This window comes from Rasamsonia emersonii, assembly GCF_000968595.1.
Source record: "Rasamsonia emersonii CBS 393.64 chromosome Unknown ctg1118621759978, whole genome shotgun sequence".
NCBI lineage: Eukaryota > Fungi > Ascomycota > Eurotiomycetes > Eurotiales > Trichocomaceae > Rasamsonia > Rasamsonia emersonii.
Window position 1 is genome coordinate 1 of NW_013563309.1, and position 16,022 is coordinate 16,022.

At 49.6% G+C, this 16,022-nt stretch overlaps 6 protein-coding genes across 6 annotated transcripts; 2 read left to right on the top strand and 4 right to left on the bottom strand.

Annotated features, from left to right (window-relative positions):
• On the bottom strand, positions 1-814 carry T310_1140 (uncharacterized protein; the record flags this gene model as incomplete). The annotated part of the gene is made up of 3 exons (XM_013475939.1): positions 1-357; positions 434-605; positions 660-814. Coding segments are annotated over 3 exons (684 nt in total), but the record flags the coding sequence as incomplete, so codon positions are not given.
• Positions 815-1,795: 981 nt separating this feature from the next.
• Positions 1,796-5,506, bottom strand: T310_1141 (uncharacterized protein; the record flags this gene model as incomplete). The annotated part of the gene is made up of 6 exons (XM_013475940.1): positions 1,796-2,479; positions 2,669-3,333; positions 3,635-4,286; positions 4,491-5,128; positions 5,193-5,243; positions 5,335-5,506. The coding sequence occupies 6 exons, from the start codon at positions 5,504-5,506 to the stop codon at positions 1,796-1,798; spliced, it is 2,862 nt and encodes a 953-aa protein (XP_013331394.1).
• Positions 5,507-6,282: 776 nt separating this feature from the next.
• Positions 6,283-7,592, top strand: T310_1142 (Complex I intermediate associated protein (Cia30); the record flags this gene model as incomplete). The annotated part of the gene is made up of 3 exons (XM_013475941.1): positions 6,283-6,514; positions 6,571-6,804; positions 6,856-7,592. 3 exons carry the CDS (start codon positions 6,283-6,285, stop codon positions 7,590-7,592), a joined length of 1,203 nt encoding a protein of 400 aa, XP_013331395.1.
• A 250-nt stretch (positions 7,593-7,842) lies between these two features.
• On the bottom strand, positions 7,843-9,712 carry T310_1143 (Uncharacterized protein; the record flags this gene model as incomplete). Its single annotated transcript, XM_013475942.1, has 2 exons — positions 7,843-9,444; positions 9,512-9,712. 2 exons carry the CDS (start codon positions 9,710-9,712, stop codon positions 7,843-7,845), a joined length of 1,803 nt encoding a protein of 600 aa, XP_013331396.1.
• Positions 9,713-11,296: 1,584 nt separating this feature from the next.
• T310_1144 (uncharacterized protein) lies at positions 11,297-12,843 on the bottom strand (the record flags this gene model as incomplete). The annotated part of the gene is made up of 3 exons (XM_013475943.1): positions 11,297-11,781; positions 11,905-12,236; positions 12,596-12,843. 3 exons carry the CDS (start codon positions 12,841-12,843, stop codon positions 11,297-11,299), a joined length of 1,065 nt encoding a protein of 354 aa, XP_013331397.1.
• Positions 12,844-14,684: 1,841 nt separating this feature from the next.
• T310_1145 (uncharacterized protein) lies at positions 14,685-15,740 on the top strand (the record flags this gene model as incomplete). The annotated part of the gene is made up of 2 exons (XM_013475944.1): positions 14,685-15,194; positions 15,300-15,740. The coding sequence occupies 2 exons, from the start codon at positions 14,685-14,687 to the stop codon at positions 15,738-15,740; spliced, it is 951 nt and encodes a 316-aa protein (XP_013331398.1).
• Positions 15,741-16,022: the final 282 nt, after the last annotated feature.

Sequence of the window (16,022 nt, forward strand, 5' to 3'; positions counted from 1 at the left end):
TTCTTTACCCCCTAGGGGTCTCAGGGTGGCTCGTCGTTGCGGCTTGACAATCCCATGGCTCTTGCTGGCCTGACCTCGTATCCAGCTATTCCCTAGGATTCTAGTGCCTTTCGAGGGTTCTGCTTCGGTTTTTGGGTCATTTTCCTGATCATTCTCATTCATATCAAGCCCTAGAGGTCCAGTGATGTTCCATCGGCTTGGGGTTGGGGTGTCTGGTACCTCCAGGATTTCCGTGAGCTGGCTTGCCGCGTGGCCGTTTGCCGGGGGTGACGCGTGAATAACACCACCACCATGGGGATCGGGAGGTTCCATGGTGGTTTTTAGGGGCTCAGAGGCCTCTCTGAGCCGAATGACGCGCTAAAAAGACGTGTTTTTTGTATCCCCTAATATAGGAATAGGAACTAAAATAAGTTTGTTCCTACGAGATCAGTACAGAATGGACGGAGACGAGCGATGAAAGAGTCAGACTTGCCTCGAACTGCAGGAAGGCGGTGGGCAGGCGCCTCCTGCCGTCGTACTTGATTTTGACATGGCACCTGCCGAATCGAGAAAACAACGCCTCCAGGTCGGTGGACAGCTTTTCGGCAGGCACGCGGGTCGACAGGCTGCGGCTGGTCAGCGAGAAGTTGCGACCAAACATTGCGAGAGAAGGCACTTACTTGCCAACAAAGAGACAGGCCTCGGGCGAGAACAGTCCCTGCGCGTTCTGCGCACACGGCACGTCGTACAGCCGGTCTGCACGCTGGGGGTAGTCGTTATCAATATCGACCATGGGCCGGATCTCATCGGTTGGATGGGGTTGAGCGATCGCCATGGTTTGCGGATTATGATATCTTCAAGGAGGAGATGCAATATCGAGTGGTGCAGTCGAAGCAAGCAGTGATAATGCGTATTGATCGTCAGTATGAATGATTATCTCTGTACATCTGAGAAAAGCAAAGGAAGAAAGGACTCATGATCCCAGACAGTCGTCGTTATAGCTGGCTGCTGCTGCTTCCCCGACGTCTCCAGGTTTGGAACCCAAGAAAGCAACTATTCCTAACTCAACCGTGATGACGGCACACATTTGTTGCAACGAGTGGTCTCTTGATCAGGGCCATGGGAATGAATTCCACGGCCGTGGACTGGACGATCTAAGACAGGATTTACTTGGCTGCTGGAGGATGTTCTAAGTCCTCCCGCCCAGGGTTCATTTCTCTGGCACTTGCCGGCGTGATTCGCGGGATATAGAAATATGCGTTCTGTTTCGTGTGTTATTTAGTAGAACTAGCAGATATCGATCGCAGGCTGAAATCGATGCGCTGCTGCCTCAGGAACGCCGGTGCTTCACACGCTGGTTCATCTGATATTGGCCGACCCAAACTATCGCGATGGATCGAACTGGTTTAGTTCAGACAGAAAATGCTGGATATTTCTCTGCACAACCCTGGATAGAGAGCGAACTACCAGTTTCTCAACTTGGATGCCTTAGGAGATATCTACTCAGAAACACGGGGAATTCATATGACTCAATCAAACTAGTCATCTACCACATCCTACACTGTCAATATACTGTACTATCTGGACAGATCAATTCTTCATTTGCCTTTCCTGTCGTCCGTCACCACATGCCTGTGATCAAAAAGGTAAAAGGCCATCCATTGGCTTCCTCCCCGAACTAACTCCCCAATGTCTCTCCGAGCACACTATGGGATCCCACGAAAAACCTTGCAGAGAATCTTGTGCTCTCTCCCCGTCCAGTCCTGGCGTTGGCATTCCTTCGAGCAGTACTCCACTCTCTTACAACCAATGCATTTCATGACCTTGCCTCCACCTTTTGCCTCCTTGCTTCCACAGACAAAGCAGCTTCCCATCCTTTGAGGAAGAACATCCAGAAAGCTCTTTCAATATCCTCGGGGGTGTCAGAAACAGGGCGGGGGATGCCAACAAACGGGACTGGGAAGCAGGGTGAGATGGCAGCGCGGACTGCGTACTTAGAAATGTCCTTCCAGAGAATTGGCTTGTCGACCTTGTAGTCATTGCCGAATTTCCCCTTGCCGCACGAACATAGGATCGGTTTGCCAAATTCAACTGACACTGGTATCTGGTTTTCGGCCTTATATTCGCACGACGGTGTGTGTTCCCAGTCCCGGCAGCGCTCTACAAAGGCAGGTAGAACGTGCTTCCAAAGAAGCAGCTCATTGTCATCAACAATGATAGACACGCGACCACTTTTGTGAGCAGCCATAATAAAGGTAATCATCATGGGGACGATATCCACGCTTAGTGGGACGACTGCCGCATCGAGAACAAAACTCTGATTAGATATATCCAAGCGCAACTTCGACGCAAATATCAATATGTGGACATCTCCATTAGAACGATTGTCAATGCCGAAAACAGCGTGTTTTTGTGTCCCTTGCAGTCCGGTAAAGTGCATAAACAGGCTAAAGAGGGAGTCCTTGAAGTTTATGCGGGAATTCTGGCATTTGATTCCCGACTTTATGCATGTATCTCACTCCTGTCGCTCCTGAACAGAGAACATTGATCCCACGTGTGTGATTATCCACGCAATCTTTGACTTGGATTTGAGATCGAGGACCGGCAACTGATCAAGTTTGACGTAGTGCAAGTTTCGCAGCGTAGGGATCTCTCTCAAGACCATCGGGAAGACACTTTCAGGACGTACAGACAGCGAATTCTTTGAGGCGGCCGGCGCGATGTATTCTATATAGGAAGACTTACGCGCGATTCTTGTCTTGCCACCGGTCATCTGGAGAGGTATAGGGAGAGATATCTGCTGTCGAAAGCTTCCCGAGCCAAGATTTATGGCAATTCTGAATGGTGACAGTTGTTGGACAGAAACGGCCGCTCCGCTGCGTAGCAGGTCTTGACACTTTGACGGGAGGATATCAAGATGAGTTGTCAGATGAGCGATCTTCGATTCTTCCGGATCCAGTGATACACGAAAGCTGGTCTTGGTCGCGGTCTCCGGCTCTGATATCGACAGCTCGCGCAAGCTCTCGCCAGTCGAATATCCTTCGTGAATTCCTGGTGCGCAGATCGATAGATGACCCGACATGTTGGGGCGATGTTTGGTGATGAAGACGTCTTCACTGGATAAGGTGGACTGGTGGATGGACAGGGACAATCCAAGCTCCTTCATGAGTGGAATTATGTTGGCAGGAGTGCTCTTCAGCGCGAAATCTACTTCCGTCGAGAGTTCAGGATGCATAAGCACTTGCCAGGTAGGAACTAGGACTGAAACAACAAGAGGTGAAGTGCCTTCCCATCCCTTGTCATCTCCTTGGACCTGTACGGAAAATCTGTCTGTATAACGTGCCCAAAACCAAGCTGAAGATCGGGGAAGATATTTTCTTCATTATTGACACTGGCATAAGGAGATCGTAGAAGGACGTGAGTAACTGGGTTCCCTATTCTCTCGCCGACGTTGCCTGGAAGTAAGCGTTCTTTTGGCGGGGGACCACCAAGGTCAAGCAGACTACACGTGGAATATCCCTCCAGCCCTTAAGAGGACTTTTCTCTAAATTCACAATGAGTCCCTGTAAACCTGGTTCGTAGCGTGGCATGGTATGCAAATCCAGGAGGTGTAGATGAAGAAAGAGTTCCTCCAGATAAAGAGCGTTGAGCGTACTGCTGTTCATCACACGATCACAGAGTTGGTTGATGAAACTCTCCCACTCGACTCGCTTGGCATTTCTAATCAAGCAGAGAATAGCACAGAGACTTGCTCGCGTGTAGTGCTCATATTGCTTCCGCATGATATCGCTAGGACCTTGTTGCATACGATGATCCCAGCTTTCCTCTAGGAACATTCTCAGACACATACGGAAAACAGGATTGGCTAACTCTTTCGCATCAAAAGTGATAACAGGTTTTCCAGGGCAGAATAAGTCTTTGTCAGCACACGCTGGCTCAGCGTCTGTGTTTTTCCATACCACAATGTAGCGGGACTGAACTGAGACACTGGTACGATTGCTGTCCTGCAGCGTCTCCATGAACCCCTCGTCAAAGATTGGCGTAGCTGATGCGTGAGTCCAGTACTGGATGGGGGTCAGTCCAAACAGGAGTGCAACAGTAGGGAGGTCCCCGCATAATAGGTCTGATGCGTTCTTCTCGACGCTTTCTTCGCGCAAGACCTGCATTTCTGTACAAATCACAGAGGTAGACTTTGGAGTCAAGAGAGGACGAGTTGCCGCCAGCAAGTTTAGACAACCAAGGTGATCGACCAAATTTGATGTGACAATTACATCGAAAGTACGTGAAGCAGTCTGGTTCGAGCCCATCTGAAGGTAGTCATTCGAATCCAAGATTAGAGGATCATAGTGTCAACTATCGCGGTACCACCAGGCCGTCTTGCTTTCGCCGTGGGTTCGATGGTGCTGCAGAACATGGCAAAAAGCTAAAGCTTCTGCATTCACGAATCGAACTGTCGTTCTCGGACTGACAGCGCGGAAAGCAGCAGCCCAGGCACGAAACTAATCCAATACCGCCTCGAAAAATTTATTCAAACCCTTCGTCCCTTCAGGCTTCAAGGGTGAATGGTCGGATATGGGGGCATAAACGGTAGCAAAGTGAAAAGCGTGGAGAGTGTCTGCACCATAATGCAAAATCAGATTGTCACGGAGAGATCCAAACATGGGATTCATATGTCTGGCTTGACTGTCATCCAGTGCGGTTATCCCTTCCTTCCAGTAGAACTCGTACAGTTGGGGCATATCCTCTAACGCAGACAGAGAATATGGGGCCGCAGACCGGATTCCATTGAGGTTTTCCTTCTGGCCTACATAGTGATCTTTCGTCTTCCGTGCTTCTTGGATTCCATGTCTGAGCTTTTGCTGCTGCTCCGAGAACGCACGTCCCTGGGAAGGATCGATAGAGTAGAATTCCCACAAGCGAGTCACTTTTGTAAACGTGGTGGTGTCGCAAAACCGGAGCTGTCGCCCATACTTACCATTGTGCCATTCTGAAAGTGTGCTTGCGGTGTCTTTCAACTTCTTCGCTTGTTTTCGGAGTAGCTTGAGTGAATCGTCGTCGAGCATGATATTGTAGTAGATGCACCAGATCAGATTTGTGTTCTCGCCTTTTTCGTCATCGATAAGCAAGGTGTAAAGGGTTATGTTGCGGGCTAAATGAGGTCAGTTACAATAGCTCGATGGTATATTCTGAACAGGAAATGGTGAATTGCTTACCTATAATTTCGGCCTCAATGTCACAGCAGGTGATGTCGAGCTTGCGGCCATCTGTATATGTCAGCAACTTTCTTCAATAACAGAAGTTACCTGGCAGACGCGTATGAGGGCCAAAACATTCGGACACGAGTGTAGTGCTTACCAAAACCTGGTCCAGCGTACGCGGTGAAGAGAACGTTGCGGACGTCTCCGCATCCGAGAAGCAGCAAAGCGGCATCCTGATCAGGAGGCAGAGACTGCGTCAGGCATACGGCCGGAGTGTTGCCGATGGCGTAGAAGAAGGACATGCGCTGGATGCGCGCTGGTCCTGCCATGGTGCGGTTTGTATGAGCCTTTCGCTCGAGAAGAGGTGTTGCGAAAGGAAGGCACGACCTTGCTGAGGAATCAACCCGTCAGAACGAAATCCAACGCGGTTAGACAGGTCGTTAAGACGCGAAGTGGATGGGCATATTTCAAGGCGTGTGAGGAAAACTGATGCTGGATGGTGTTTGTTTGGGGGAGCTTGAAGACTTGTTGACCTTAGGGCACCACTGGCCTAGCCCTGAGCCCTAAGTCCTACAGTTGCTGGCGACAGACAAGCAGACAGCTGCAAACAATGAGCAACACACTGGACTGCAAGCTGATCAACCGGGTTATAGCACAAATCCAGGCCGCTGTTGTCGCTGTTAGGGAGTAATGAACTGGCCATGAAGCTGCAACTGCATGTACCCGAAACAATGTAGGAGATAGCTTGCTTGACTGGGTTATAGGCTCTGTTTACTCGATACTTTGTCTTTTGTACAGTCTTTATTCCTCCATAAGTATCAGCATGGTTCATTGTATATATTGGCACGTGATGCATGTGATTTATATGGATAGAATACTTATATTCTTTACTCCTTGTTTTGTTCAGGAACACACAAAACGAAGCATTTTTTTATTTATTTTTTTTCTTCTTGGATTTTTTTTTCAGTTTTCTTTTCTTTTTTTATTGATTTTATTTTCATGATTTATTTACAGTCTTTGTTCTGGTATTACTTGCCACTGACTTCGTGACATCAGGTGTCTTCTTATCTTATCAGCACGCTAGCTGGATTTAGTCTAGTGCCACATGCTGCGAGCTCGCATCTTCGGCTTCGACATCTCCGCATCTCACATCAACAGCTGCATAATCCTCATTCACGCCGCAGAAGTCTGCAAAGCTTTTACGGTGCATTGGGATGACCTGGATTGTCTCCTAAGAGCGATTTCTGCCATGATCCCGACTGCGCGATGTCTCGCGGCTAAGCCGCCCGGTTTCTTCAAGCGGACCACCGAAGAACTGAGTCGGTTGACGCGCATCGGTATGTTGACTGACCACTACCAGCCTCTAGAAGCTCTGCTGATCTGACCTATTCAGCATGGAACGCCGAAGCATTACAGACTCCAACCAAGCCATACTACCTCCTCAATTTCGAAGATGAATCCACCGTTGCATCCTGCAAAACAATGGCCGATCGCGCTGTCGGGGGATACAGTACAGCCAATCTCGACTATGTTCCTGCGGATCCTGCTACCAATACACCTGCACATGCACGCTTTCATGGCAGCATTTCGACCAAGCTGCCTCCAAACTGGCGAGTCGAGAGGACGGGTATGTTAGACAGCCGGGGTTATATGGATGGATGTTGACAATCATGGATAGGATATGCAGCATTTCGTAACAAGGATCGCGGGTTCTGGCTGTTTGGGCGTCTCTTCTGGGACGTAGACCCGTACACCTACCTTGCTTTGCGCGTCAAGTCCGACGGAAGACGATACACTGTCAACATCCAGACGGATTCAATTGTTGAGACCGATATCCACCAGCATCGACTATACACGCACCATCACCGTGTCCGGCAGGCTCCGGAGGCATCCTCGTCGCCTCTCGCGGCTGCGGCGGAGGCTTCCGAAGAGGATGAACTGTCCAAGATTCTGTATCCCAAAGGCATTCCTGCCGCCCTGTCAGATGTCCCACCTGAGTCGACCATCATTTCGACGGCGAGTGCAACGACGTCAGGGTCCGGTGGATGGGAGACGGTGCTTCTGCCGTTCAATTCCTTTGTGCGGACGAACCACGGCATGGTCGTGGAGCCGCAGACATCGTTGCTTCGGCAGCGGATCAGGAGCGTGGGAATTGGCTTGACGGACCGGGTGGAGGGCCCGTACGATTTGCGGATTCACCGGATCTGGGCGACGAACGGGATGAGCGAGGAGGAAATTGAAGAAGAGAGACGGATCTGCGGGCCCAACGCGCTGCCAGTGGACGAGGGTGTCCGGACGAGGTGGGGATCCAACCGGCCTCCAGAGAAGCAGGAGTCTTCCGAGCAACACGAGGCAACACGGCCACCGCCGCCAGTAAAAGGACTGAAGGGGCTGAAGTCAGAATGGGAGCACTAATCTTGTACAGTACATATGAATTGACGCATCTGGAATTAACCTGGGTAATTTCCATACTGTATACTACTGATATATGAAGGTGATTCTTTTGTATTATGAGCTTATGAATCTCTTCCAGGCACGTAAAATGCAATGCTATCTCCCGATTGATCCGTTCATCACCCATTATCTACGTAATACTACCGAGTACATACCAGTAGACACAAGCTGTTCATGACTTTCCTCCCCTTTTGCTCTCCCTTCCTTCTGCCTACTCTATTCTGATCTTATCTAGTCCATCTACAACGTCCGTTCTTCGACTTTTCACCTCATCCGCCACCCTAACAGCCTCCGCAAACGTCTCCACCAGCTGGTCAACATCCTCCAGTCCCACCGACACACGGATCTGGAGCATCGACCAGCCAAACGACTCCGCGCGGGCCTTTTTCTCGTCGCTTCCCGTCCGGCCAAACATGACCTCATTGTAAGGCAACGCCAGCGTCAAGTGCGCGCCCAGGTGCGGACCCATATGCACCTGCAGCGCCTCATAGAACGCAATCATATCTTCCTGCTGCTCGAACTCTACGCTGAAAAGACAGCCATATCCGGGCGTAAACTCCGGGGTTGCAGCGCGCATGAAGGGCGTGTAGTTGTCTCGCGCCGTCGGGGAGACGGTCGGGTAGAGCACCTTGGACACGGCGCTGGTGTCATTCTCAGCCTTGCTCTGTAGGAAGGTGACGACAGCTTCAGCGTTGCGGTTCAAGATCGCCGATCGCGCAAGGTAGTCCCTGCTATTCCGCTCGAGGACGAGGGCGTCTTCGACGAAGAGCTCGTTGTGGAAGCTGTTGCGGAGCAGCGGGCGCAGTTTGCGATACGCCGGGCCCAGCGGATTCAGGACGAGACTGCCGGCCATAACGTCGGCGTAGCCCGAGAAACTCTTCGTCAGCGAGGAGACGACCACATCCGCGACAGACAGCAGATCGACATTGCAGAAGCTGCCGACCGTGTCGTCGACGACGAGCACGAACTCGTATTTGTCCGCGAGCGCACGCAGCCGCGCGAGCGGACTGCAGACCAGGACCGGGTTGGACGGGAACTCGACGTAGAGGGCCTGGACTTTACGCTCATTCCGCGATTCTTCTTCCTCGAGGAACTTCTCCAGTCGCGCGAGGTCGGACTCGTCGCCCCGGCCGAACAGCTCGTACCCGCCGAACTCCTCGAGGATGTCGAGCGTCGAGTGATACAGACAGCCAAAGGCGACGGATTTGTACTCGTTGTTATTCGCGGCGCTCAGATAGCTCTGCAGCCGGTAGATGGCGGCCATGCCGGAGGGGAAGAGGTAGACGTCACCGGGAGTGAGTTTGGGCGGGAGCGGATCGCCAGCGGAGAGGGGCGGCGGGGCGGAGATGGAGGTCGCGGGCGGAGCGGGGGCGGGGGCGCGCTTCAGCAGCGAGACAATCCGCTCGCGGAGCTGGCCATGGACCGGGCTGTCGAGGAGGTAGGTCGGTTTGGGGATGTAGTGGTCGTAGTCGTCGTCATCGCCGACTCTTTCGGGGTCTATCGGGAGGAGTTCTTGCAGGGTGTCGACGTGGGGGAGGAGAAAGTCGGCGAGGCGAGTTGAGATCCCAATGCCGGGGTGCTGCCAGAAGCCGATGATGCCGAAAATCTTGGTTGCAGGAACAAAGATGCCGTAGAGCCGGACGCCGTAGATGTCGAGGACCTTGAAGGTCAGGTCTTGCGCGGTGAGGCGATGATCGCCGCGACGGGGACTGGTCGCGTAGGCCTTGCAGTCGGCTAGCGTCTCGCGAGACACGAACAGAAGAGCGATATAATCCTCCGGAAGGCCGACCTTTCTGACAATCGCGTTCGAGAGCTACATATTCAACAGTATTAGCATAAGACTGTCACCAAACACACGCGCATGTTAAGGGGTTGCCCACATTGCGAGTCGCGAAAAACACGCCAAAACGAGGATAGATAGCCTTCAGCTTGGCGAAGGTCTCTGGATCGCCGCTGGCTATCTTGCTGAGTGTCTCCCACCCGGGGACATGCGCGGTGATGGCGTGGGAGGTGTCATTATCATCATTATCATGAACTGGCGGGAGGGGATGGCCAAAGGGCGTTGAGAGGGGTTTGACCATGTTGATTGAGCTGGCTGTGAGAGAAGTTCCATAGGATAAAGAGTTCCGTGTGCGATATGTTTTGTCCCAACTCAGAGAGGTTTGTATCGTCAAGACATCAGCTATCGAATATATGTGGTGTTTGACTGGTAACTAAGGCCTCAGCTGAGTTGACCTGATTAGATAACTTCCACTGGCTTGAGTTCGTACTGTCTCTCCTAGTTGGGAAGGCAGATAGTAAGCTTGGATGAAAGTAAACGAACGCGTTTAGTCGTGCAGGTCGACTCATCGTACGCGGGGTTCTTGGCCGGATAAAGCGTACCAACTAGCCTCTGTAGTGGTTGGAGTCGTTCGAGGGTTATGGGAACTGAGCTCGAATGAGAGTTGTGTAGTACAAATATCCAGTGCTACTAGGCTAGTTGCATAGGACTGAAAAGGCGAGTGGCAGCTGCAGTGACGACAGTGATTAGGTCCTACTATGTGAATGGCAAGTAGAAGTCTTACAGCTAAACAAGCACGTTTATCTCTACATCCTCATGCTAAGCTAAGTGTCTAAACATGTCAAGTTCACATGAAATTGCGGTGAACGAGTTCTTTTTTTTAAATTTAATGCTTACGACCACTTAACAACTATCCCTGAAAACAGACGTTGCACAAAGGACAAGCCAAGGAACAAAGAAAACGACAACAAGGCATGTGACAAGCCCTAGCCCTAAAACCTCGCATATATCTGACAAGGATCTATCCCCTCCTTACTATGAGTAAACTTCTCTTTGCAGCGATTTACTCAACACATGATTGACTTTTCAGGACATGCGTGCTTTATTAGAGGAAGATATTCCCTGGTGATTTACAATTCTAGTCTCTCACTAGATTCATTCCAGAGCGGATATGTCTGGTTAATGATTTCCCTCACCGGGTGCGGACTTCTGAGAAGTATGTTAATGTCAACAAGAGTACATTCTATAATACCTAAATAATATTCAAAGTGCGTCCAATTGACTGGCCCAGTTATTTAGAATTGTGCAGCCAATCTGTAATATATAAAGAGTAGTCAAAAAGGGGAGAGCGCTAAACCAGTCCTAGAGAGAACTCCGCAGTGATTAATTTCGTTCATCATCTGTCATAATAGCTACCATGTGTAATAAATCGAAGGAATGAGAAAACAAATAAAAATGTCACAAATTTTGATCGTCTTGCGGCGTCCCTGCAGTACCATGCTGCTTAGCCACCTTTTCAAGAAACAATTTCTTTGTCTTCCTCAGGACCGGAAGCAATCGCTGTCGATTTAACAGCCCAGGAGAGCGTCAAAGAAGTTTCTCTACTCCTAGACAAAGGAACGGCCAGTCAAATGCCACTTTATCTGTCTTCTTTAAGTCCTCGACCTCAAATATCAGATCTTTAGGAAATCGCTGAGACCAGTACCAGTCAGATAATACCCATCCAAAGGCACGGAGGATACGGGGAATATCCCTATACTCCAGCTGGTCCACAATCAACCACTGAATGTCGGCAGGGAGAACGTGAAATATTATCGTGGGCTTCACATCTAGGAAGATGGGGATGGGACGACATCTCCTGGTTTTGTGGCCGGACTTTTGTTCCCTATGTCGGCAGCGTTCGATACTTTCGTCGATGACCTCGCGAAAGGGCTGGGATTTTCACGGGATCATAAAAAGGTATCGCTTTCTTCGTCCATTTTTCCTGACATTTCTGATAATCCAAGCACGAAGGCCCCGAAATTTGGAAATCCAAATCAGCCCACCTTTCCTGTAATGCGTGCAGCAGGCATTCTAAATGCTTCTCTGCCTCAGCGCCGAAGAATCTCTCAATGAAGTCCCGGCAACGAGCATGGATCGGATACCCATATGAACATTGTCGCTCCCTAGGAGTGTTAGGATCCAGCCATTTAGCCGCATAGACCTTCATAAATTTATTTCCTCGACCCCCGAAATGAGGACGCCCAAGAAGCGCCATGTCACGGTCCCGAGGGACCTCGAACATCACAGTGAGTCTGGTGCTCTGCCCAATTCCAGAAAGCCGATATTGTAGCAAGTTTTCCTCAAGATTATCGTCTTGGGAGATTGTGACTGTTTATCCCCCCAAATTTAGCATATCATATACCAAGTCTGTTTTTATCTACCTCATCACAGCGGCAAATACATGAGTTGAGGCCTGCGAGGCATCATTTCGTAGGTAGAGACACAACTTACTAACACGAATGAAGCTTCCCCAGACAAACAAATCAGTGAAATATAGTTTGTTGAAATCTGTAGGATTGAGTCTGATTCTCCATTTATCGTGGTATATTGGCCGGCCCGGTATCAAGCTACCAGAGCGGCCATCGTCAGCTAGGATGGCATCCTTTCCAACAGGTAGACTTGTCCCACAGGCATAGCAAAAATGAGAGACCATATCCCTATCCATTTCCCTTTTTTTAGAAAAAAGAATTAATGGAAATTCATTCAATTGATATATTCCCTTGGATATGTACCCTAGAAGTAAAACTGATTCTAGCAGTTCAAATAAAAAATCCTTTAATAAACTATTTAATAAACTATCAGCCAGCTCAACCAGTGTGTGATGATGAAATAAACAGAAGTATGTATGAGATCGTCTCCGTCAATGACACATAATGAAAATTTCTATTCTCTCTTTGAAAAATTTCTAGTTACAGGAAATTTTGCTTTTGCCAAGTAAGCCCGATCCGTAACCATGGTTCATCAATGATTGGCCTTGATGTAGTCTAATATGGCCTGCACCTCATTAAATTCTCTCCCGATATGGAACTTTTTCCCAGGATTTGGTACCCGGTTGGCGGGAACTGGCACTGTCCGTAGAGTTGCAGTATTCCGATTGAACTCGTAGAATTCAGCGAGTCTGCCGACAGCAATTATTCCATACATGCGATGGTTTTGGTAAGTGCTCTTTGAGCTGATTGAAGTAAGGTACCTGTGCAATTGCTCCTTGCCCTCGTCCCAGGTACCCTGCGCGGTCTCATACTTTCTCCGCTTGCACTGGGTAATCAGGAAGTGGACCTTGCGGTACTTGGTGCCACTTTCCCTGTACTCCAGAGTATGCAGATCGGCGTATCCCCGCTCGTTTCGCTCCTCTGGTCGGATGACATAGTTTTGACTGGGAGGGAATACCATGGCGTCTCGGTGTCGGAGCCGATGAGATTTACTTTTGCATCAAGGGGTGCGAGGACCTGAGGACAGGACAGGTAGCCGAGAAGCTGTCCCTCACGAATGTGGATGGGGGAGGCCCCAAAGTTGGCGTACGGCAGGACAGTTGTGTCAGAATAGTATCTCGTTCTAAATTTCGGTCACTGTTCCCTCGGTATCTTCTGTTCTCATGCGGTCGAAAGAGAGAATTCCCGAGACGTCGTAGAACTAATATCCATTAGTTTTAAGTTCAAGCCAACCATGTCAGGGATTCATACGGTTCCGTGGGTTGGCTGCTGAGCCGCAAGTGTATTTGAGCCATCTTTGGCCAGTAGTAGGTCGATATTTTGTCAAGATAGAATGGTTGATAAATCGTCAATGTTCAACACTTTCTTCTATGGATCTTCTTGAATCGCCTGAGGATGAGATCTTTAGATAGAAGAGATCTCAGCGGCCAGGGGAGTGAGGTGGCATGAAGATGCTTGATTTCTCTATCTGAGAGGCAGAGAGACGCCTTATATGTCTGTGAGTCACATGGGCATGCCAGGCAGCCTACCTAGCCTCAGGCAGTGACTGTCAACAAGAGACTGTTATTAAACAAGTGTGTCTTTTATAACTATGTACCCATAGATCAAAAAAAAAACTATGGGTCAAGTTAGATATTAATAGTGAGCAAATATTATGGCCATGAATAAAAAGGGAATCAGGAGCAAAAGAAATCCACTAGATCCATATATTAGTTACATAATTTGTTATATGTTTTGGGATCATACATGTGTTTAAATCTGGCTGTGAATCACTTCTGCACAATAATCATAGAATCTTCTCCTGGTATTAGATCATTATAGGTATTAGATCAATATATCTTCCATCCATCCTATAGGCTAGGTAATAACAGCAGGAGCTTAGTCAGGAAATGGACATGAACAAGTTGTGTTTTTGCAAAAAAGTACCGATATAAATACTGACTGTCTTATGGCCGCGAGAACGGGGTTATCCGCCTAGGCAGCTAGATAACTGTACAAGCTGACCTATAAGCGTTATATGTATCTATTATTATACAACATGTATTCCTCAAGTATGTATAATAATAAGAAAAACCAAAAATAACAATTTCCCGTAAATATCCACCGTGCTTACAAAGGTAGACAGACATGTTCCATTCGAAAAACTTGTCCAAGATTTGCACACATAAACTGTCCTTGAGTGGTAGGCGATCCATCGAATGAGAGATTACCTACTGGACCAATTTTAGAAGCTATGTTATAATTATAATGCTCTATCACCTTGTATCCGACTGAATGATGATGTGTGGGGTCATTCCCCATTCAAGTAACCTTTCCCCAGACTGGACTGGACTGAAGAGCAACGCATCAATTCAGCCTGAATTCGAACGCCCAGGATGAAACGAGCAATCCAGTCCAATCAATAGACTCAGACCATGCTGCCGAGATAGCCGTCTCAGACTTTTGATTTGCTAGAAGCGGCATGTTTATCGGTCTCGTTCGCTCTAGCTATGAAACTGGTCCATTAATCGATCGACTGTCGATACGGATTACAGATCCAATGCACATGACCGCTTGAAAAATCTTCCTCTGCAGGAGGAATGGAATGGATTGGAATTAGAACGCTGGCCATGCGGGTCACTTGTCCAGTCTACTGTGTTCTAGAAATGTCAATGACTCATTGTTCTTTGCTGCTCCCAGCTGGCTATGCTATATAAGAGATATGTATGGTATGGCTGTGCCAACTTCCTTCTGATGCAGTCGTCTTCGACAGTGCTGCCTGCTTGATTTCTCCATACATCTCCACTACTATCGACCAGCAACATGGCTCCCGAATCCGTACTCACCCAAGAGCAAAAAGACCACTTCATGAAATATGGCTACATCCACCTGACGGACTGCTTCTCGCGCGAAAAAGCTGCAGAATGGACGAAAGACGTCTGGACGCGGCTGGGCTACTCGCCCACCGACAAGTCGACCTGGACGCGCGAGCGCATCAACATGCCGTCCCACAGATCAGAGCACGTCAAGACGTTCGCTCCCAAGGCCTGGGCCGCGATCTGCGAGCTGCTCGGCGGCGAGGACCGCGTGGATGAGGAATCGGCCGTGTGGAACGACGGGCTGATTGTCAACCTGGGCACGCCTGAATGGGAAGGGAAATGGCCGCATCCGCGCGAGCTGCAGGGATGGCATGTCGATGGCGATTTCTTTGTCCATTTTCTCGACTCGCGAGAGCAGGCTTTGCTCGTTATTCCTCTGTTTACCGACATCCAGGAGCATGCGGGCGGGACGATGATCTGTCCGGATGCGATTGCACATATTGCGAAGCATCTCGTAGGTCATTCCATCTTTTCAAACAGTTTCAAGAATTCTTTTTTTTTAAAAAAAAGTAAAATAAGAAACAAAGACAAGAAAGGCAGGCTGACTTGTAACTGCTAGCACGACCACCCTGAAGGCGTCTCCCCACGCATGGTCCCCCGGGGCCAGCAACCGCAGCACGAAGGACTCGGCTTCTACAGCGAGATCGTGCAGAAATGCAATGAATTTTACGAAATGACCGGCAAAGTAGGCGACGTGATCCTGCTGCACCCGCTGATGGTGCACTCGGCATCGATCAACAGTCTGCGGATCCCGCGCATCATCACCAACCCGCCCGTGTCGCTGAAGGAGCCGTTCAACTTTGACCGCGATGATCCGAGCGAGTACAGCTTCGTCGAGCGGAAAACGCTAAAGGAGCTGGGCGTGGAGCGGTTACGTGGGTGGAAGATCACCGGCGAGAGGGAACGCGTCGTCCCTGAGAGGTTGAAGGTGCAGGCTGAGATGAAGAAGCAGGAGCTGGAGAGACTGCAGAAGGCGTTGGAGACTTCAGTCACTGCGTAGCTGGTGTTATCTCCCTCCTTCACATCTGCGCTCTCGCATTGCTTGGCGTAGTCAAGAGGATTACTCATTCATCCAGTTGTCTTCTGCTCCCGATACTCCGCGAGATCCATGTGCGTGCCCAGATTGGAGAATTCAGGCCTGTAGGCTAATCTCGTCGACCAGCAAGTAGCATTGCACCGGAACATGAGGTACCAGCTCGATCTGGGGGGATATCACATGGGAATCCTTTTTAGCCGGGAGGCAGGGACAGCCTGCAAGGCCGGACAAAAAAGGACCAGATCA